The sequence below is a fragment of the Melozone crissalis genome, unplaced genomic scaffold (assembly GCF_028551555.1).
Source record: "Melozone crissalis strain CALT ecotype California unplaced genomic scaffold, PUWL_Pcris_2 ptg000013l_1, whole genome shotgun sequence".
In the NCBI taxonomy this organism is placed as follows: Eukaryota; Metazoa; Chordata; class Aves; order Passeriformes; family Passerellidae; genus Melozone; species Melozone crissalis.
This window is the reverse complement of record NW_026535791.1, coordinates 27,780,080-27,802,442: the sequence shown is the minus strand read 5'-3', so window position 1 is coordinate 27,802,442 and position 22,363 is coordinate 27,780,080. Positions and strand designations below refer to the sequence as shown.

General features: G+C 34.8%; 1 protein-coding gene across 3 annotated transcripts in view; it reads left to right on the top strand.

Moving 5' to 3' along the window:
* Window positions 1–22,149, top strand: part of RBM26 (RNA binding motif protein 26) — a 46,883-nt gene extending 24,734 nt beyond the window's left edge. For 2 of the 3 annotated variants that reach the window (XM_054271448.1, XM_054271447.1), the window contains exons 13-22: window positions 2,492–2,623; window positions 3,614–3,685; window positions 6,824–6,952; window positions 9,097–9,171; window positions 9,822–9,992; window positions 10,657–10,761; window positions 13,226–13,435; window positions 15,136–15,222; window positions 18,036–18,149; window positions 21,415–22,148. In XM_054271448.1, the coding sequence (XP_054127423.1) occupies window positions 2,492–2,623; window positions 3,614–3,685; window positions 6,824–6,952; window positions 9,097–9,171; window positions 9,822–9,992; window positions 10,657–10,761; window positions 13,226–13,435; window positions 15,136–15,222; window positions 18,036–18,149; window positions 21,415–21,504 (1,185 nt within the window). In that variant the 3' untranslated portion in view covers window positions 21,505–22,148. Of the gene's footprint in view, window positions 1–2,491; window positions 2,624–3,613; window positions 3,686–6,823; window positions 6,953–9,096; window positions 9,172–9,821; window positions 9,993–10,656; window positions 10,762–13,225; window positions 13,436–15,135; window positions 15,223–18,035; window positions 18,150–21,414 lie in introns of all 3 variants that reach the window. The other variant, XM_054271449.1, reaches the window with a different exon arrangement.
* Window positions 22,150–22,363: the final 214 nt, after the last annotated feature.

Below are 22,363 nucleotides of genomic sequence, written 5' to 3'. Positions count from 1 at the left end.
TTGGAAGTTGTCATGTTCGTAGCAGCATTGGCAACATTAAAAACAATAAAACAGCAATTACTGTTGTGAAGGGTAGATTTGTAATCTGTGTCAGGCCAAATCAGACTTGTCAGCAGTACAGCAGTGGCTGTAGTCAAGCAGAAGAGGAACCTTGGGTTTGCCATGGCTCTCTGGATTATTGAGTTGAGTCTTCTCAGTTAGTGGCTGGTGTAACAAGTCCTTCAAAATATCTGTGTATCCTGCTCTATTGGATTTGCCATCAGTGTGGAGCACACATTCTGCACTTCAAAAATAAGAGACAGGCTCTGTAGAAGAAATGGTCGCTTAATTGTATATGCTGATTTGATGTGTGAATGACTTTAGTTAGGGGATTCTTTCAATTGCTGCTCTGAGTTGAGAATTCCTACTTCCTCTTGATGGTTCGTGTCATCATCATTTAGAATCAGTGACCTGATTTTCCATGGCAATCCTGCTGTACTGCATTTTAACAGTTTTCTTTCTCTCCTTCTTTGTAAGAAATGCCCTGATTTTTATCTTCAGAAATTCGGTTTTAATGACATCTATCTCACTGTCTTCCCTCTTATTGTCTTTAGATTTTATCAGTATCTTTAATACTATATCTAAAGTAGTGCTGCTCAAAAAGGGTATTTATTTTCTAAGTTTGATTTTCATCTCAGCCAGAAGAGGGCAGTGGAGTACATCATTTGCATTCCGTTAGACATTTGTCTTACTCAAAGGATAGCTTGGACTATGCTATCAGCTTATTTGCTGATTATGCTATTCAGAGTATTATTGGAGTATTAACTCTATATTCCCAAACAAGCATTCGATCTATGTAGGTCTTATTTGCAGTAGTCCCATAATTTTTAGTAGTGTTAACTAACAGCTTCCAATCACACCACCTTTAGCAAGTTAACTTTGCTGGTTTGAGAATGAATTCCCCTTAGTCCTGGGGACAGTGTTAGATGTTCCTGCCTCACCCAGAACAGCCATTTAGCACATGTCAGCAGACTGCATTTTGAAGTCTGTTATCAGCAATAGAAGGCACACAGTAAAAAGAAAAACTTTTAACAGGAAAATAAAGTTTTAAGTACAATGCTTCTATGTTCTTCTACTCCAAGGTATAACATTTAACAAATTGTTGAGTCAGTAAACAGGTGTTTTTTGTTTGTAAGTATTTCAGGAGCATGAATATTTACTTCTCTTTTTGTTGAAATTAATAATTGGTATCATATCTGTGAATAGTATGGAAACTTTTTACTTCTTCATATACTATAAATACTTATATTTTGGTCAAGATTTCTGTTACATTAATTATGGGTTAATTAATTTCACCTGTAATTGTAATGACTTCCAACCAGGTTTTGTCTATCAGACACCAAGTGTAAAGTCAGTTGACTTTTAAATTGTCCCTTCAGTAATATCTGATCCAGCACAATTGCTTAACCATTGCTATTTTATCAGCAGGATTACTTTGGAAATTCTTTGCTGTAGAATTTCCAGAGAGATGGAAGTACTTAGGTAAAAATGGTGGGAGTCAACTATAATAAATCATCAAATAAAAGGCTTCTGCCAAGAAGCCGAAAATAATACGCTTTCCACATCTGAGGCAGATAAAACAGGAAGTTGTAGGCCTAAAAGGCAGCACAAAGAGATTTAGGTTAAATATTAAAAAAACATTTTCTAGTGCCAAAGCATACTGAAGCACTTCTGCCTAGAGAGGTGACAGGACCTGTTTCATGTGAAATTTGTAAGAATGAGATAGATAGAAACTGTCAGTAATGGCATAACTGACTTTGCCCTGCAGTGGAGAGAAATGGATTAGGTGACCTTCTGAGAGCTATAAATATGACAATAAGCTTGCTTGGAAGCATATTTTTTGGTCTTAACCGTTGAATGTTTTTGTCGAAGTAAAAAAAAGGAAAGGTGTTAGCTGTCAGGGTATATCCATTGTAGATTCAAAGATTATCTGCTCTCTTTTCTTATTCTTCAGTCCCATGACTGCATGTTTCTATATGTTTTTTTTTTCTATTTTGTCCAAGTTAAACAGAGAGGAGATGAAAACTGTGACCTATCACTGTAAAAAGTGAGAGACTTTGTGATACAAGTTCGTATTCTGTTTTTTCATAACTAAACAGTTGATGGTGCAAGAGTTATGAGAGGAATCAGAAGACCTCTTTATTGTGTTTTATTTTGTTCTAGCAGGTAGAATTTAAGTTAGGCTGAGTAAATGTAATTAATAGAAGTAAATCAGTTGTTTGGTAACTTCTGTAAGTGTAGAATGAATGTTATTGCCACTCACACTACACAGATATTTAGTATAACATAATAAATTTCATGAAGGGCTTGTTTATCCCATCAGGTGAATGGTAGAAGGGAAGAAGTGTAAACATAAATTCCATTGTAATTTCATTGTGTACTAACTGAATGACGCGTGTAGCAGCCTTCTGTTGTTAATCTTGTGCCTTTTGGGGGCTGGGTGGTGTTGCAGGTGATCCAGCCCTTGGTGCAGCAGCCCACTTTGCCTGTAGTGAAGCAGTCGGTGAAGGAGCGGCTGGGCCCGGTGCCTGCGAGCAACATCGAACCTGCAGAAGCACAGGGTGCCAACGCAGAAGTCGCTCAGGTTTGTATCCTAGGGAGGAATTCAGTTGCCTGTTCTTTCTGAAATAGGTTCTGTACTGTAGGAATGTACCAGTTATTTCTGTGGTGCAAGTACACATTTACTACTTCAAAGTGCTTTTTCTTACATTGTTAGTGGTGTTTTCCTGTTAAAGTTTTCCTCAGTGCAATGATATTTGGCTTTGTTACCTGAGCCTGGTACTTAATTTTTTAGTATTGTAGCTTTTTATATAGTTTAAAAAGAAAAACTGAAAGACTTTCAGACTGTTTCAGGATTGTTGTCTTATATTGCTGCTGTCAGATTTCAAAATAAAGTGAATCTCTATCCAAAGAACTAAAAGCTAATTTTTTTCTTTATATATGTATTTTATCTGTTAAACACCTAATACCATTAGAGAATGAAGCTCTGTATCTAGAAGAGTTTTTAGAATTTGTTCCTCTCCCCTAATAAAAGGGAGAATGTAACCACAGTACCAGGGTGAATAATGACAGAATCTGGTGTGTTACTCCCATTAGAAATAGTCTTCAATGTTTTATTATATTTGCAACATTTCCTTATTAGCATTATGCCGCTCTTTGGTTTTACCTCTGGAAAGGAAGACCAGCACAAATCAGAACACATTTGTAATTTAAATTCAAACAACTTTCTGCATTTGATACAGATGTAATCTGCAAATAGCAGATTATAGAATACAAGAGCTGTAGTGTATTTAAAAGGGCCTGTGCAGATTATCCTCTGCCAGCTAGCATGTCTGGAACTTCTTGCAAAAAATATGTAGGATAATCTTTGATTCCAAATTTGGCTTTGTATTTGTCTTACCAGTTGTAGATGTATATTAACTGAAAAATCAAATATCTAAAATGAATTTTATTAATTATTTGAATATTTTTCTTCTATTGTTGCTTGAAAGTCTATGATTTTATTAAATATTTTTTCTAAATTGCTAGTGCTTGTAGTGTACATTTGAACTATAATTATGCTTTGTTTTCTTAGAATGTGACTAAATTATCTGTGAAGGATAGACTGGGTTTTGTGTCAAAGCCAGTTACTCCAACAACTGAAAAGGTAAGAAAACGTTTCCTATTCTCTCATATTTATTTTCAGTAGAATTATTTTTTTTATCAAACCCCTTGTGTCAATATTGTTTCATAACTATGAATAAAACAATTTGTGAAGGATTAGTATTAGGAAGTATAATGAGTCAAAACTCAGCAGATGGCTAAATGATTATAAGAAGGGCAGAAGTCGCTATTTTGTGGATTTTGTTTAATCTATCAGGTTCCTTTTATTCTGTCATACAAAGAATTGGATATGTTTCATAATCCTGACTTGTTTAGAAATATACAAAAAAAAATTAAAAAATAAATAAATTTTTGACATTACATATGACTCTGTAGAACACACTTCTATAAAATGTTTCTGGTCTTCTGTGACCTTTAAAAGATGATGCTGTAAACATTTACCGTTTTATTTGGCTTTGCGATTTGCAGTACTTGTGAAAAGATAAAGGTGGAAATTAATCAGTATAGAAAGGACAAAGGTAAGGGGGGAAAGGTGCATCTGAATTGTGGTTATGAGCTGTGTATTTTGGCCAGTGTTTCCAATTTTCAGAATACAAAGTGGTTGAAGTGTTTACTATAGTAGCAAAGTTTGTAACGCGTGTTTCCAGATCTATTTAGCACTTCAGGGGATAGGCTTCCCCAATGGTCTTAACATTGATTTGAGAAAACTTGTAGTAGAAACACAGAAGGTTTTGCCTCATAACAGGATTCCTCTGTGTAGGTATCTATCTTTTCTATTGGGAGTTAGCTTGACCTGAAATAAATGAAGCATCCACTGTATTTCCCCACACACATCCCCTCCCACCCCTTTTCAGTATTGCAGTTGATGGATTAAGTGGCATCTAACAGGTAAAATTCACTTACATAGAGTGATACTTAACATAGAAAGGCAACAATACTTGAAGTTGATAATATTAGTTGTCATATTAGAGAATGTGTCTTTGATTCATTTCAAGCCGAGCAGTCCCCCTAAGTGCATGGATCAAGGCTTCTTGCCTGTATTTTGTTGTTAGTTTGATTAGTTCCACTCTTGGTACTCTAAATTAGTTGCAGGTAAATACCTTGCAAAGTATTCCTGATCTGCATTTTACATACATAGTACATGCTTACTTTAGAAATAGGAAGTCTGCTTCATCTTGCAGCTTGAATGGAAATACTTTTCCTCATTGTGTAAGAATTGAGTTATCCTGAAACACTTTTCTACAAAGAGTAAATTTTATGCTAGAATGTTTTTCTCTTCTGTTGTCTTATAGTACAGATGTGATTTTGCTGAGTGGCTGTTCACTGGATGTGTTGTGAAACAGCAGTTTCCTTTGACATTTTTAGTAGGATTCTAGAACCTGATTTGACTTATTTTTACCTACTACTGCCTCTTTACAAAGAAATACCTTGCTTAGTTTGCAGGCATTGTATTCTATAACGATTAGAAGTAAAATGATTGACATCTGTCAAAAAATAGAGATGTCATGTTGTAGATGATGGTTGTAGATGCTCTCCTGATGGAGAGCACAGTTTGACAAGAACTTTGCAATGAGAAGAGAGATGGCTGTTCTTCCCAAAGAGCAGGAAGAAAAGGTGCTGAAACAGTCATTGTGAGATTTTGTAGGATCTGTATAGGGACTTATAATTTGTGGACTTGTGAAGAGATGCACGCTATTCACACTATTGCTTCTTTTGAATAGCATTAAGCAATTTAGAAGACCTTAGTGTTGCTTTTGACTTGTCTGTGTTGGTGCTGTGGCTTCTCTCCTTACATCTCCTCCATAAAAGAGACGAGGAGATGTGGTTCACTCTGCCCTGAAGACAGTTCAGGCCGAGCGGAATGTTACATTGTCAATATTTTTGTCTTTGCTTGATCCTCTGTTTGTTTGTCTTGTAGCCTGTCCTAAAGCTACTTTGTAATAGAAACTGTATGATTCAGATATGCATACTTAAATGTTCTTTAATAGATTTATAAAAAAAATCCTTCATCTTTGTAATGGCCTGCTTAGAGCATTTTGTACCACCTTCTATAGTAACTCATAACATGTGTTGCTTTCTTTTTGCTGCTGTTTTCTATGCACTGTGTACTCTTGAAAACACTTTACTGTGGGAAGAAATAATATCACACTGAAGTGCAGAGGGTTTATATGAACTGTTCCTGTTGTGAATTCTTCTGAGCTCTTGGTCTTTTCTTCCTTTCTGTTTCTTGCCTGTCTCTTTTTTTCTCCCCTTCCTGTTGGTGGGCATTTTGCTATTTTATGGAGTGCATGGTGACTAATAGAATCTGCATGCATCTTTTAATTTTCCACATAGATAGAAAGTATTTTTAAACTCTTGGAAACCATACTGATTACAGAAGTTTTTCTATTTTCTAACAAGGTGGACAAGATCATACCTATATTATCTCAATGACTTAGCTGTGTATTTTTCAATAGTAGAATGCCAAAAAAACTCTTTAAGGAACAGGCTCAGAAAGCAGTTCAAATCTTCAGATATTGTGGAGAAGTGCATAGTATGTTTTAGGGAGATAATAAAGCAGTTCTCAGTGTTCTCAGTAAGTCATGAAGAAATTTCATACCTCATTACAAATGTAGGAAAGAGAACAGAGAGGCATAGGAGTCTCTTCCTGTGCTGTATAATGTTGAAGACTTCCTTGTTCTTGAGTTACTTCTTGCTGATTGTGCAAGCTCTACTTTGCACCAACTGCATATGAAAAGAAACTGTTGTCTCTATGTTGGACCTTAGTCTCTAAAATTATGTTGAACTTTTTCTTGGAAAGTTCATGCAGCCATGAAATACTGTATTTTAGACTTCAAAACACAAAAACAACAGTTACTCTTGCAAAAATCTCAATCTTCTGTTTCCTTAGTTATGCTCAAATACATAAATATTTATGTATTTGAAACTTGGAAGTGCATACGAAATCTCTGTGGAGAGGATTTATAAGCTGATGTTAATAGCTTACATACCTGATGTAGTGCTGCCTCTTCAGAAATTGTTTAACTTCAACAACTCCAAATATAATAGCTACACCAAATTTTTAGATTCCGTATCATCAAAGGAGACAAAAGAAAATACGCTTATATATTTTAAGCACTCATGCGGGTTTTTTAAAGATTTAAATTCACTGGCAAAAAAATAAAATGATTTCCTCCTATAGGTTTTATCTACTTCTACTGGCTTGACAAAAACTGTGTACAACCCTGCTGCTTTGAAGGCAGCACAGAAATCTTTGCCTGTTGTTTCCACTTCCGTGCTAGACTCTAATGAAGCACAGAAGAAAAAACAGGTAAATTAAATATGCTTCTTTTTAAAATGGACCTAGGTTGGGAACTTGTGGCCTAGAGATAAAGCACTATGTATATTCATCACAAGAACGTAGGTGAAACTTGTTGCAAGATTGAATTCACTATAATGTTTTTTTTCCCCCCCACATATTACAAGAAAATTCAGCATTTATTTTGTTATTTTTCAGTGTATGTTCAGGCAGTGTAAGCAGGTTTAAAACTGTAGAAATTCAAAATGTGAAACACTTTTTCCTGGAATCAGAATCTACACGTTGAGGTATGAATTGTCTGTTGTGAGTGAAAGGGAGTATAGTTTAGTCACTGGTCTTCTCTCTTAAACTATTCTGGAACTGGCCTCTATTCTCAGTGCATTTTGTACGTGTGACCAAAATGGTTTCTTCAAGAGAACTGAGAATTTTATGATTGCATTTTGTTGTTTCTAAGCTCTAGTTCTTTTGCACCCACTTTCATTTTTACGTAGTGCTAGGCTTTCTCTTTTTTGCATATGTTAGAAGAGAAATGCAATAAAAATGTATTTGGACTCAATAAGTCAGTTATAGTTTAGCTTGCTTATAATTTTCAGGAGAGCACAGCAAAGCTCCTTCTTCAGGTTTATTCTTATCATTTAGAGAAACTGAATACAGGACATTGTTTGCCTTACTGTTTTTTAACCACAAATTACGAATTACAGTACTAAGGTTACATCCAAATGTAAGCGTTGAAATCAGTATAATTGTTAAAGATTTTGGTCAAGTACCACTAAATTTCTGTAATTTATGTCTAATGTCATTTGAACTAGCAGTTTGTTGCTGCACATGAATTTTGCCACTGGTCCAGAATTTATAGAAAGCAGTTCTGATTTGAGATTTCATTTAATGTTTGTCCCCTAACACATGTTTTTAGAATTAGAGCCTTTACCTTTCAAGTTAAGATGCTAAAGGCCTGTAAAATGACAAAAAACTTGTAATAAATTTGTTGACTCATCATAACAGTTGTAGAGGGTTTTTTGAGAGAAGACAATGAAGTTGTGCCTAAGTGATTGGCTCCTTTTTCATGTGATCTTGTGCTCCTTCCTGCCTTCAGAGATTTCTGTTACAATATAGCAATACTTGTGGAAAAACATTATTTTGTGGGACTGACTCCCTTCTTTTCCTCCTGTCTCCCTAGCTTTTTTTCACATTCATCCCATTATCTTACCTTCCCTTTCCCTTCAGAAAAATGATTGCACACTGTATTGAAAAACTAACATTTTATGCAGCAGAATTTGTCAGTATTTGGGAAGACATACAGAAATTTGACTGCTATTTCTTTTTCTGTGGCTGCTGTGGATTTGCAATACTTGTATAAGATATTCCACTTGCAATTGATCCCAGCTGATCATCTTCTGCCTCTCCTCTACTACTCCATGAAATATGTTGATATCAGAGCTCTTAAGGGTTTTCTACCGTCTAAGGCTTTTGTATGTGAGAACAAGAAGCAACAGCTTTCTTACAAGCACCATTAGTAGGCTCTGAGCACAGCAGGGGTGTCGTCTCATCCTGCTTCTCATTTGGAGTGCAGTGTTGTCACTTACTGATGAGTTTCAGTTCATTTTGATTTGCCCATTGCCTGCTCAAGGTTCTGTGGTTGGCAGATGGAGTAGCTGTACTGTTCATTCCCAGTTAGAGTGCTCATACACAAGAGGTACTTTTCTTTGGGTGACACTTAAAGTTTAGGGGAAAAAAAAAGGGGTTTTTTACTTGTAAAAGTTCTGGAGACTGTGTTTTAATTGATGGGCTTGATTTACAATTGCTTTCAAAATAATTGTGCTCACGTATTTAAAACTTGCATGCTGTACCTCTTGAGGTAGTGTAATATGTTGCCTTTCAGCTTTCAGTGGAGTTGTGTAAGGTGTTACTTTATATGTGAGCAATAATAAAAGTCTTCCCAGCACAGATCTAACTAAAAAAGATAATTAGATCTTTCTTTAATTTGGTAATGTGTTATATTCTAAAACATAGTTGGAAGTATCAGTACCTTGCATTTTCTGTTACTATTTTTTCCCGTTATTGTAAGTTACTACTGTGTAGTTGTCAGGCATAGTATATTATTCTGGCATTAATGCTTCAAAGTCTAGAAACTTTCTGTAATCTTTTTATGCTTCTAGGAAGCACTGCGACTTCAACAAGATGTGAGGAAAAAGAAGCAAGAAATCTTGGAGAAGCACATTGAAACACAGAAGGTAAAATACTGGTATTAAAGATAGTCACCAATTCAGTTACAAAATCTCAGTTCAGTTTAAAATATTTCAGAATTTGTAAGAATGAACAAAAAAAAAAGTCTATAAAATAAGCATTCTCTTTGAATGGCATTATCATACTATTTCAAGTTTATAGTTTTAACTTAACTTGTCCTATTAGTTCACTTAAATAAAACCCTACAAGCTCATTCAATTTATGTCAAATTTAATTGATATTGCCTAATTTGGGAGTGACATGTAATGTTTGGGAGAAGGGAAAGCCTAAGTTCCGTTTGTCAAGAGCAGGAGAGAATGACGTAGAAAATGATGCATGACTGCACTTAGGTTTAGGAAGAGAAAAAAAGCCAGAGTGTCTTTTAAGTTGAATAAAACTTTAAAATAATTCAAGTGTTAAGTTAAGCAAATCTGTCCAAGTGAATTGGAAATATCAGATGTTTATTTGGAGATGAATCAGAGATTCAAACAAAGATTTCCATTTATACAAACTGTTAAAAGTTTTGTGTGTTGATTTGTAGGTCAAAGCAAAAGAAATGCAGTATTTGTTTTTTCCATTAGTTATAATGACCACTGGAAAACAGGTCTGTATTAGTAGTTGCTGAGTAAAAAGACTTTTCTTTTTCTGAACTGGACAGATGCTGATTTCAAAGCTGGAGAAGAATAAAGCCATGAAGTCAGAAGACAAGGCAGAAATCATGAAAACACTGGAAATTTTGACTAATAGCATTACCAAGTTAAAGGATGAATTAAAAGGTGTATCACTAGGAGGAGGGCCTCCTTTGAAAAGCATGAAAACTAAAACTCAGGTACTCAAGTTTTGGTCAGCTTTTTAATAGATCAATTCACATGTTTGTTTCAGAAGAATAAAAATAAATAGTCTCATCAGCAGTTTTTAAAACACAAACTGGCTTAGTTTTTAAGTTCTCTTTGAAGTGAGATTTATTTTGCCTTCTTATCAAAGGATCATAGTATAGTTAGGCAGCACAAATATCTTCTGGTCAGGCTTTATACACAAAACAAACTGTACTGGTATGTAATTTCCTATGACTCTTTGTGTTACAGAAATTTGTTAATATGGTAATCTTTTAAGATTGAAGATTATACTGCTCAATTTTCTTTTGATCTGGGTGCCCATATTTAGATTTTACCTGTGAGAAGTACTTTTCCCTCGGCTTGTTTTAGTTCATCTCATCACCATAACATCTTGAATTTTTATTGTATGTGTCTTTGGAAAAAATTCCATTAGCTTTGGCTTTGCTTGGTAGTCTAAAAGGTTTGACATCACAAAGCTCAGATAAAGTTTCACCTTGCCATGAAGGCTCCTAAGCTTGTGCTTTGTTTGTTTTTGGAGGTGGAAACCCAGTGTAATGAGCAGTATACCTGCAAAGTTACAGCTTTTTACTTAACAATTGTTTCCTTAGTACAGAATGTGAACTGTGGAACTAATAATTCACCATAACAATTTCTTAGATGCAGAAGGAATTACTAGATACTGAACTGGATTTATACAAGAAGATGCAAGCTGGGGAGGAAGTTACTGAATTAAGACGAAAATATACAGAGCTGCAGCTGGAAGTATGTTTGTGTTTCTTTTGTAGCAATTAAGTTCTAATCAAATATTTTCCTTTATGTTTATTAGCTTGCATATTGTATCATGAACTATTTTATCCAGAGTGCACTATTAAGTTGGATGTAGATGGAGACATTCAGCAATAATGTTTTAAAAACACACTTTCTCTATTGCAGTGGAATTGAGAAATAGTATTGTCTCTAATTGCAATTGCTAATCTGTTTAAATTCTGTAACTATTTAGATGACATGATATTTTATAGATTTGTGGGTATTAATGCTTTCTTGAGAATGTGTAGTGTTTTTAAATTGTTGCCTGAAGGTCGTTTTGTGTTTAACCCAGACAAGTTAAGAAATACTGCCTAATCTTTTGTTCCTAAGTGTTAGCATCCTTTTAATGAGATTAATCAAAAAGCCTGAGATGCCAAAAATAATATTATTACAGTGTTGGTTTCAAGAGGAGAACTTAACAGAAGCAAATACAGTGTTTGAAGAAGTATTCATTGTGTAAAAACACAAATTTTTCTTCAAGTATTTAATTTGAAAAAAAATTGAGATGGCTATACAAAATTCTCTATATGTGTGTCTAGTTTTGAGACACTGTAAATACTGTGTGTGGTATTTATAGTTACATTGCACTTTCTTGCAATATCTACTTGAATCACTTGATAATCTTATTTCTTTTTGCTGTTAAGCAGGGCTGCTGTGTCACTTAAAACGCTCTTGTCTTAATGAAGTTTGTGTATTACTGCACATGAATACAATGCACATATGTGTGGCCAAGCTGCTTTAAATCCTTTAAAACTAAGTTGTTATGCAGCTTTGGTAATTGTGAAAATAGTTTTGCTAATAACTCAAGCCAATTGAATAGAGATGGTACAAAAGCTTATGTGAGTAATGCTGTATAAGTGTACTGAAAGCTTGTTTATAAATTCTGCATCTCATACAACAAGTGAGTTGAATGACATGTAAATTAGGAAAAGTAGGTGCACGTTTAAGATAAAGTTACATCATAGCTGAGTGCACTAATCTTACGCTATCTCTAAGTCTGTTTGTAGTTTGAGTTAGGTAAAAAAGAGCTCTTTCAGGACAGTAATATTTAAATGAATTTTCTGAAGCCTTTAGCAAATACCAACAGAAGTAGATGGAGAAAAACAGGCTCATCAGTAATGCACACTTATGTTTCAGGGAACAGCATGAAATATATCCCTTGCCCAGATTACAAGAGGCATATGGGGTTTTTCCCCCTTTATGTTTGTTTGATTTTTAAGTATTCTTAAAAATTCTTCTAAAAACTTTTATTTACACATTATGCTCGTGGCTTTGACTCCCACAACATTTAATGTGTTGTTTCTTTGACTCATAACCTGTTTTTCTGTTCCAGGTGACCCTGACTTTACTGAAAGAAAATCCAAGTAGTTTACAGCTTGTTTGTTGAGTCAGCATGCCCTGAATTACTTAAACATTTTAAAATGCTTAAAAAACTCCAAACACAGAACAAAACTAAGAAAACCCAAGTGCCTCAGGATTATGTTTATAAAAAACTAAAAAGCAAACTAGATACTATTGTAAAATTATCTGAATAATTTAATGAATAAAGCCATAAGAAAATTATCTCTTCATGGGTGGCATCACTGACATGGATTAAAGTAGTGCCATCACGGCTTGAGTTTGTAAACACTGTAGGATTTATTAAGAGTGTGGTGATTTCATATAACATTTTATTCCTATGGCAGATGTATTTGGGTTCAAAAAGGTGTATTTTCTTGCTGTAAACATTGAAATTAGATACCTGAAAGTGGTCTTTCAAAGCTTAATGTAACTTTTTGAAATTATTTTTTAAAATGACTGTCCCTGTCATTGGCCTTTTGATAGTTCTTGAAGAGCATATGCTAGTTCTTTAGAAGGGGTACACAGGTACTGTGGAAATGGAAATTTTTGAGTACCTAGAGCCAAGTGTTCATTGAATACTTTGTCCTTGGAGGTGCCCCTTTAGAAGCCTTTGTTTTGCATCTCACAGTCCTGTGGCCAAAAGCTCTTAAGCGGCAATAATTCTGGTCAGAATAAAGGTCTTGCCTAAACTTCAGAGACAAATGCATAAAGTAAAGACACTAATTAAGTAGCTAGACACCATAACAAGAGATTTTGATAATGAAATTTCAGTTATGCAGCAGTTGTTTTTTTCCTATGAGGAATTAATCTTCACAGATAAGGGCTCTTTTGATACCTGGTTCTTGTTTCCTATTTCCATCCTATTATTGGTCTGGTAATAATTGACCCTTAGATAATTAGCTTTTGAATGTTACTTAAATGTTCACCTTCTGTTATTTTAAGACCCGCAAACTGTTCTTTCTGGGGCTTTCTTAGGGATGTGTTTTTGGGAAACATCAGTGTATGTGTTTGTTAATTCTATCTAAACATGCAGACTGTGAATTTTAACCCGTCAATCTGTTACGTGTGCCCACCGCAGGCTGCCAAGCGGGGCATTCTCTCCTCAGTGCGCGGCAGAGGGGTTCACGCCAGAGGCCGGGGCGCGGCGCGCAGCAGAGGCAGAGGGATCCGGGGCCGCGGCAGGGGCCGGGGGGTTCCTGTGCACGCCGTGGTGGATCATCGGCCCCGGGCGCTGGAGATCTCCGCCTTCACCGAGAGCGACCGGGAAGATCTTCTGCCGCATTTTGCGGTATGTCACATTTGCGCTCTTTTCTTTCTCCTTTGGGTAACGTCTTTCCATTGAATCACTTATTTTCACCTGATTCAGTTCGTCTGGAAATATTGTCTAGGAATGAATCTTTAGCATGATATGCGGAGGAAGCAGTAGGAAAAGGTAAAACAGGAAAAATACACGATTGCTTCAACTAGTTATAGCTCTAATCACTTAGCGTTTACAAGGCTTTTTTTTTCTTACAAAGACAAATGGCTTGTAATATTTATTTACATTTTTTTACAAATGTTAATTTTTTACATTTTTTTAGGTACAAAAAGATAAAATAATTGAAGGGATGGTGAGAACAAAGATTTGTTGCCAAACTTTCAGTACCTGACGTCAGTCTGTCTTTTTGAAGTACCTTAACAGGTCCTTAATGGAAATTTTCTTCAAACATTTTCCATGCTTTTGCCCAAATTTCTGAGTTTAAGAGTTAGAGTAAAAATTGTGTACGTCTTGAAAAGGCATCCAAACATTTCTGTCTGATCATATACTTGAGCTTAAAAGTCAGATATTTTCCTACTTTTTTTTTCTATTTTCAGTCTAAAAAATGATAAATTGGCATACATAATTTTTTAGCAAATTTTTGTTTGCAAATGTAATAGTGAAAACTCAACATAAATTTATAAAACCACTTATCCTCCAATTGAAAAAAAGAGTACAACAAAAGCAAATTTGTTTATTTTGTGGAATAAATGCTAAGAAGATCATGTGAATCTCCATCTGTGCAACCCTCTTTATTTGTTTGCGGGTTTTCCCCCAGCATTCAATTGCAGTGGTCCTTTCTGAAGGGAGAAGTCTACGATCCAGTTAGTCCCTAAATTCTACTCCAGTCAGTGTACTTAATATTTCTTGTCAGGGAGTCATGCAAAGAAGCTTTGAAACAAAAATCAAACAAGGACCTGTCTCTCTTTTTATAGGAACCCTACTATCTTTAACAAGCAAAAATATCAATCAGAAAGAATCTTAGTAACATGAACAAAGACAAATCCATTCACAGTGTTAGTAGGATAACTGAGAAAAAAAATTAATTATTCAATTTTGCAGATTGCAAGTTTGATGTTTTAAACTTCCTTCAAATTCCATTGGAAATGCTCTGAGCTGTATTGCTGGTTTTGTGGTGTGATACCACAATCCTCTGCACGTCAGCAGTGCAGTCCACTTGCACAGATGTGTTTTTTTGTTGGTCTTTGCAGCTTACAGTGATGGCAGTATCAAAGTTAGCAGTACCATTGTGATCATTAATAGCTAAGTCATTTTATTAAGAGGCTGAAATACAGTAAAGTTTTCAAACTTTTTCTGCAGTTCCTGTAGAAATATTTCTGTGGAATAATTTCATAATAGATTAATGTAATCATTTCAAGATCCCATCTTTCTAATCAGAAGAGAAATAGCGAAGCAGAGCGGCCTGTTTCTATAATATTTTTACCTCATACCTATAGGAATTGGGAAATCCAGAGGCAAGAGCACTTTGATGGTTTAGAAGTGCAAGTACGAGTAACTGTATTCTTGTCTAGGACTAGTACTCTGGCATTTAGACTGAAGTATACACTTGTTCCAGTGTAAACTGTTCCAGTTTTCTACTTTTTTTTAATGACATTTTATTTAGGACTGCATTTTTAGGGGTGGGAGAACTATTTTACTAAACTTTTTTTTTGTTGTTTATTTATCAAAAGCAATATGGTGAAATTGAAGATTGCCAGATAGATGACTCTTCTCTCCATGCGGTGATTACTTTTAAAACAAGAGCAGAAGCTGAAGCTGTGAGTATAGTCTTTCTTGATAATACACTGCAGCATTCAGATACTTTCTGTTTATGTTACACTTCTGTATTTGATTAAATGCAATGCTGTTAACTATTTTAAAACTATTGACACAAAAGTGTAAATTAAACACAAATGTCAGAACTGTATGGCACTGAAATACTTAAGAAATTAAGTTTATAGCAAAGCGAGGTGCAGGATGTAAGAGGGAAATTAAGAGAAACACTTAGGAATTTATATTTAGATATAAATATAAATAGTCTTGGTTTATCTTCATTTAATTGCCAGGTTTTTTCACCTGAAGACTTAGTACCCTCATAGTCTACCTGTCATTTTCACTGACATCCTGCAGAGTCAACCTATATATTTATTTGGGGATCAGTTTGGTTTACCTTTGTCTAAAAACCTCTGGTGCTGTAAATGGGATTTGATCTGATATTTTTCCCCCCTTTTAGCATATTTTTAGAAATTTGTGGAATTACAGAACCATAGGGTTGCAGAAGTAACTTCTAGAAACTAAAATCTAGAGTTGACTTAGATTATAATTTGCTATCATTACATTTGGACCATTAGAACTTTATACATTTGGCTCAGCGGGACTCCTGCGTTACTTGGTCCATGGTGTAGGCATATAATATAGGTATATTATGTGATCCTGAACAAATTAATGAACATACTTGTTCTACAAAAGCTTGTTTTCCTTCACAATCCTTGTGTCACTGTTGGGATGGAATAATCCTGAAAATAGTAGTGACTACAGCAAGAGTGGATTCATATTTGCAGTATTGCTGTATGAAAAGATTTCAGTTTATGTTTATATTTTGTACAAATTTTATCTTGTGGAGTTTACCTGAACACAGTTTTTATACCTGGCCAGACTGTTCTCTTTTCATCTTGAGACACCAGTGAGGTGATTGACAGAAAAAACTGCTATTTACAATGCACATTAACCACTGGGGACAATAGCTTTGAACGCTCAGAGTATCATTTATGGTGAGATATTTTGATATCCATGTGCCAAAGATGTTTTAGAAAAACACAGAGTTAATTTTTTTTGTGAAATTCTTAGCTATAGGAATGATGAGCACTAACTGTATGGAGATAGTATTTATATAAAAAAGGAGGTACAATTAATGGTACATGGTGGATACTGACTGATAGAGGAAAGCTAGTATTGTACAGCTGTATTGAAGGAACACAGTTCAACAGTGAACAAAAGTTCTGTTCAAAGATAAAAGCTACTGTAATTAGTATATTCTTAAATGAATTGAATTAAACTTGGGATTTTAGTTCTGGTGCTTCCTGGTATTGGGTACTTCCTTGTGCAGTTTCCTATTCTTTGATACTGTAGTTTACATAAGAAATACTCTTAAGTGTGGAGGGAAAGTTCTGCTTCCCTGCAAATAAAAATAGGTCACCTAGAACAATAATCTGTTTTTGTGGACTATCCAAATAATGTCTTTATTTCTCCCAGATGAAGTATGACTCAGTGCAAGGATCAGGATCAGGATTCATGATCAGTGTTTGAGATGTCCATGTTTTAGTGAGCATTAAAACATTTAACTGTCAACTTTGTGTTTGATTAGACTTTGTGCCTACTTTTACCTTCTTTTTTAAAGGAAGATTTTATGAAAACTGGATTCAATCAAATCTAGGAAAATTTGTATTTTCTTTAAGATTTTCTTACATATTCAGTGTATTTCCATTGTAATGTCTGTGTTTACAACTAAAGCATTAAGGCTGGTACTTTGGGAAGTTGTAGAAGGTAATCATTAAAAACATCTGCTGAGGCAAATTGTGAAGTAAATGCACCTAATATTATACCTTCTTAAATGAAAATAGACCTAGACTTTATGATCATGTATGTTCTAGCCTAGAAGGAAGAGGAAGATTCCCTGTTGTAAAACGTTGCATTTTTATGTAGTAGTAATTTCTTCCAAAGATTGCAAGTTATTTTTGGACCTAAATGTCACTTATAAGTACTTTTAAAAATTCTAGTTGTGTGACATTGTGATGAGACCATGGACAAAAAGCTCCTGGGCTGCATTTTAATAAGCATAGAATCTTTTAAATTTATCATAAATTTATATGTACAGATTTAAAATTTATACCTGGGGACTTTAATATCACACAATTCATGTTCAGATGTCATTGAACATGTAATTGTTTCTACATTTCACATTATGCTGTACTTTCAGATTGTACTATAAATCTTTTGTGACCATGACGGTTATTTCGGAATGTTGCTAACGCTGATTTATGCTCATTCATGTTACTTTAATTTGAACATACTATTTCTAAAGCAGACACTTAATGCAGCTGGTACTTAGAAAGACATGAATATCCCATAAGTTAAAAATTTTTACATTTCAGTTACAACAGCTTTACAGGAAGTGGAACGTTTTCCAGTAGATTAAATTGTAATCACAGAGGGGCTTTTTTCAGTTGTTTGGTTGTTGGGTTTTTAAAAATATGTTAAATCATTTGTAGGGATGTCTTACTTCTTCCAATAAGTTATGCATTAACAGTTTTGTGTCTGTCTTTGAAAGGTGGGGGACCCAGCAAAATAATACTTACTGAACCAACACCTTCCTGGTTTTTATGTTACCCACATTACGAAATAATTTATGGTTTTCCAAGCTTATTTTCTTCTGAATGTATTTTCATCATTTTCCTCAAAGGATGTATGAATTGCATGTGCAGTGAATCAAGTTGTTTCATTTAACCTAGTAACAGTACTTCAGTATGAACATATTGCAACTTAGACTTTCTTTTGTAGTCATGTGTAACTAAGATAGTTAAACTTGTTTTAGGCTGCAATTCATGGATCTCGTTTCAAAGGACAAGAGCTAAAGTTGGCATGGAACAAGCCTGTTGCTAGTATGTCAGCTGTTGAAACAGAAGAAGCTGAACCTGATGAAGAAGAAGTAAGCTTGCTTTTTCCTTATTTTTTATTTTAATTTTTCTTTTTTAAGATGAAATAATACAGCTTTTTCAAAACTAAAATTTATCTGTGGATTCATACTTGTATTTTTTAATCTAACTCACATTTTGATATCTGAAAGTAGGTTTCTGTATATTTCTTGGGGTTTAGGGTGTTGGAAGTCTAGATACTTTGCTTTTACTTGCAGAAATATTTCATTTCTTACATAACAAAAAGCTTTAGAGGATATAGCTAGAAAATGGAAGGCGCAATTTTGAACTTGCATGAGATTGATGATTTTGTCCAAAACATGGGTTTGTGCCATCTGCTTTTGGTACTAATTTCTTAGAGGATCATATTTTAGACTCTAATTTCACTTTATGGATATGGCTCAGGGGATACAGGTGAAGGAGTAATTCAGAGCATTTTCTGACTTCACTGAAAGTGAAGTGATCTGAAGTACCTTTGCTGAGTGTTAATCTTCATCACGGTCCATAAGAGATACTAAAGCCTTGTCCAAATAATCCTAATTGATTAATGTAGGAATAGTGGGGCAATATGTATTGATGCAGTCTAACTCATTACACTCAAAATACCTATGTTTGTGAATTCAGAAAAAGTAATGTCACCTGGGTATAAAGTCAAGCAATCTTTTTCCAAATTTATTTACTGTCAGTTAACTGTATCCACATAATTGGCATAGAAAAGTTGAAGTGGAAGTGCACCTTGACTTACTTGATTACAATATTTTGTCTGCATCTTTTTCCTGTGGCCTTTTGGTGGATCTACCCTAGAAGCAGCTTCACAGGTTTGCTTTGATACAACCAAATTTGGTTAGTTTTCTTGCATTGGTGGTGTTCATTTTCTGTTTTTTTCCCGAAGAAAGCCACTTTGTCTGCTGGCTTCCTGTATCCAAAAATGCCAATTTGTTTTTTGTGTGCCAGTTGAAGATAGGTGCATTTGTGCGTTCCAGTTTACTGAGTGCTACTTTCCTCATGTACACAAACCTCAAGCATTGTCAGATGGTCATGAGCTGTGAGTGAACAAGAGACTATATTATGGAATCTTCAGAGCATTGTAGGTATTTTGTCACATCTCCTTCAGGGAGGTACTGCCTTGGAAGATCAACAGCAGTGTGTTGATGCAAGGAGTCTGCATTTTTGAGAGGTCTCTTTTAGTAGCCACTTCACTGAGACTTTTTGTGTAGTGAAGGAAGGGCATGCAGGGATAGGCAAACATTTCAGCAGAGTAAAGGAAGGAATGTACAGATTCATTGGTAGGTGAACTACAGAGAGATCTGTCTTTTAACTCCCTTAGCTAGTTATTCTTGTGGAAAATACCTAGGAGTTGAACTTGGATCAAAACCCTTAGCTCTTCATGGGTTTTGTCTGCTTGCTACTTACTTAATTTGTTTTGTAGCAGCAGTTGTAAGCACATGAAAATGTTTTTCTTCAGTATTCCATATCTATAATGCCATGTTAGTTCAGCTGAGTACTATGCTCGAGAAGGTAGCAGGCTTAAGACTTGAATAAAAGTGAGTACTTTGTCTCAAAAAAAGAAAAAAAGCTATATAGTTCAAGTGAGTGAGATTCTTAATAACGAAACAGGTTTCCCAGTCCATTATGTGAATGAGAGGAAAGTCTTTTGGACTTGAGCACTTTAGAAAATCCCTGGTGAGTAGGCAGCTAATTATAAAAGCATCTGATATTCCTAGATGCCTTATGTTCTACACCTGGGTGCCTAACAAAAAAGTTGACTCTGCTGAGTCAACAGTTGACCCCTAAGAACAGTATAAAATGTGTAAGTAGAGATAAGCTTTTAATCATCAGGGGTTTGCAGTTGAGGGACCTCTTGAGTCAGAGATACGATGTCCTTGTAGTTAAAAGGCCTTGACATGTGTTTATTGTATTAATTTAGCTGGTTTCTTTAGAATCTGAGTATCATCTGTAATGTCCTGTATTAAGAAATGCTAGTGTTCAACTATGTCTACCCTGAATAAATATTGTTCTATTGGATCTGCCACCTACATGTTCTCTCTTCACTTTATGATACTTAACATGCAGGGACACTGTCATAGTTCCCCTCAGTTACTATCTCCCTGTAGTTGTTCCCCTCTATGGAAGCCTGGCTTTTTGATCATCTGTACTACCACTCATTCTTGTGCTCTGTAGAGTTCTGTGCTGTGCACTGCCCAGGACTACTCCTGTTTGACTGTTGCAGTGTTGTATTTTAGCTCACTGAACATTGGGGAATACCGGGAAAGAATCTAAGTCCTCAGAAAGCTTCTGTGTTTTAGTCAGGGTCAGACTGTGCAGGCATACATTGATAGACAGGTAAGGAGTTAACAGAGCTCCTTTTGAAATTGTGCTTTTCATATGCAAGACTAATGAAGATAGTAGTTTCTCTCTCAGAAGACTTCATAGTTTTTCAAATCAACCTTCACACCTCGTGCTGAATTTGGAAATACTGTAGCAAAAAACCTACCATTCCTTAGACACAAAGAATAAATAAGAACACAGCAGCGATCTAACAGCTGGGCAGTTTTGCTAGGGAAAGACATCCTTGTGTTTTATTCCTTTCTTTAGCAATAGCAGAGTTTGCTGTGTTAGGGGTGATGATCAAAAAATTTCCAAGATAGGATAGTTTATGTACACCTCTATGTCTATATGTAGATAGAAATTAAATCAACTTACATTCAAAGGCTTTGAAGTCTGTCAAGTTACTATCTTACGGAACAGAATTGAGAATATACTAATACAGTGTGTCTGAATTCCTCTAAATACCTGTCTCCCTGCCTAGTTTAAATTTTTATATTGATTTCAATCTTGATTAAGCTGTCAAAATCAAAAAATCCCAGATTCAGCCTTTTTGATATTCTGGAACATGTGCATTTACGCTCTTGGATGAAAATAGATGTAGATACTGTGAACATGCAAAAAAACATTAGTTTTCAGTATAGCATATTAAGTTTCATGTGAATATAGCAGCTTGGACATGAATGATATGCTGAAGAATCAGAAGAGCTGTTTAAGGATGAGGTGCATGTGTCATGGTCATCTTGAAGTCTATTGAAAAAGGTTTCATTTGCCATTTAGTAATATATCTATATAAGACATATATATCCAGTGTACTTTATTGAAAGCATTAATGTTTACCTATTCACAACCAAATTTTCTTCTGTATTAATGTGCAAGTGCCAGAGGTTCGTATTTTGCCTTTTGATTTTTAACATTTTTTGATATAATGGTTATCACATTTTTCTCTTGAAGTTTCAGGAAGAATCTTTGGTGGATGACTCACTGCTTCAAGATGATGATGAAGAGGAAGAGGAGAATGAATCTCGTTCATGGAGAAGATGATTCAACTGATCAACGACAATGCTAGAGCTGCACCTGTGTTGCATTAGTATTACCTAATGTACTTCTGCATCTTTGTATTAAAAGGGGTTTTGTGATGAAGTTGGATTCAGATATAGATTAAAAAGCAGCTGGTCGGTTATACATTTTGAGAGATTGATGTTTGAGTTACATTTCAGTAAATGATTGCTAAAGACATCATACTAGGAACATATGCAATGTTTTTATTACATAGTTCTACAGAAAGTTACAGAATTCTTTGGGTTCTTTGTAATTTACTGAATTGGTCAAACACAAATGACCAAAAGTTGTTATAACATAGATAATTTTTGTTCTATTCCAGATACGGAATGAAAATTTGCATTTAAAATCTTTGTGAATGTTTTCAGAAATGAATAGATAACAGTACTAAACTGAAGTCTCTAAAGTTATGTATTCATAATATTGCATAGTAGTATGCTTAGGCTTTACTATGTACTAGCCTTTTGTTGGATTTGTGTACGTATTTTACCTATGGGTTTTAATGATAAAGTGTATGACTGCTTTGCATATAAGTCCTTATGACTTTAAGATGTTAAAAAAATAAAGAAATGGAATGGTCTTAAAAAAAAAAAGAAAAAGAAAAAAAAAAAGCAATAACCAAAAAAGCTAAGGCAATGGTCCTTCATGATGAAAAAAAAAAAAAAAAAGAAAAAAAAGAGAAAAGACCATTCCAGATGGCAACCCCCACCCCCATGTTCACAAAAGGAGCTTGAATCACTATCACTTACACTAAAATAATACTGAATATATGAAACCAATCTCAATCGTGTTTTATCTACATTAACACATGGTGTATTCTTCATAAAAACTTTTGGATGTT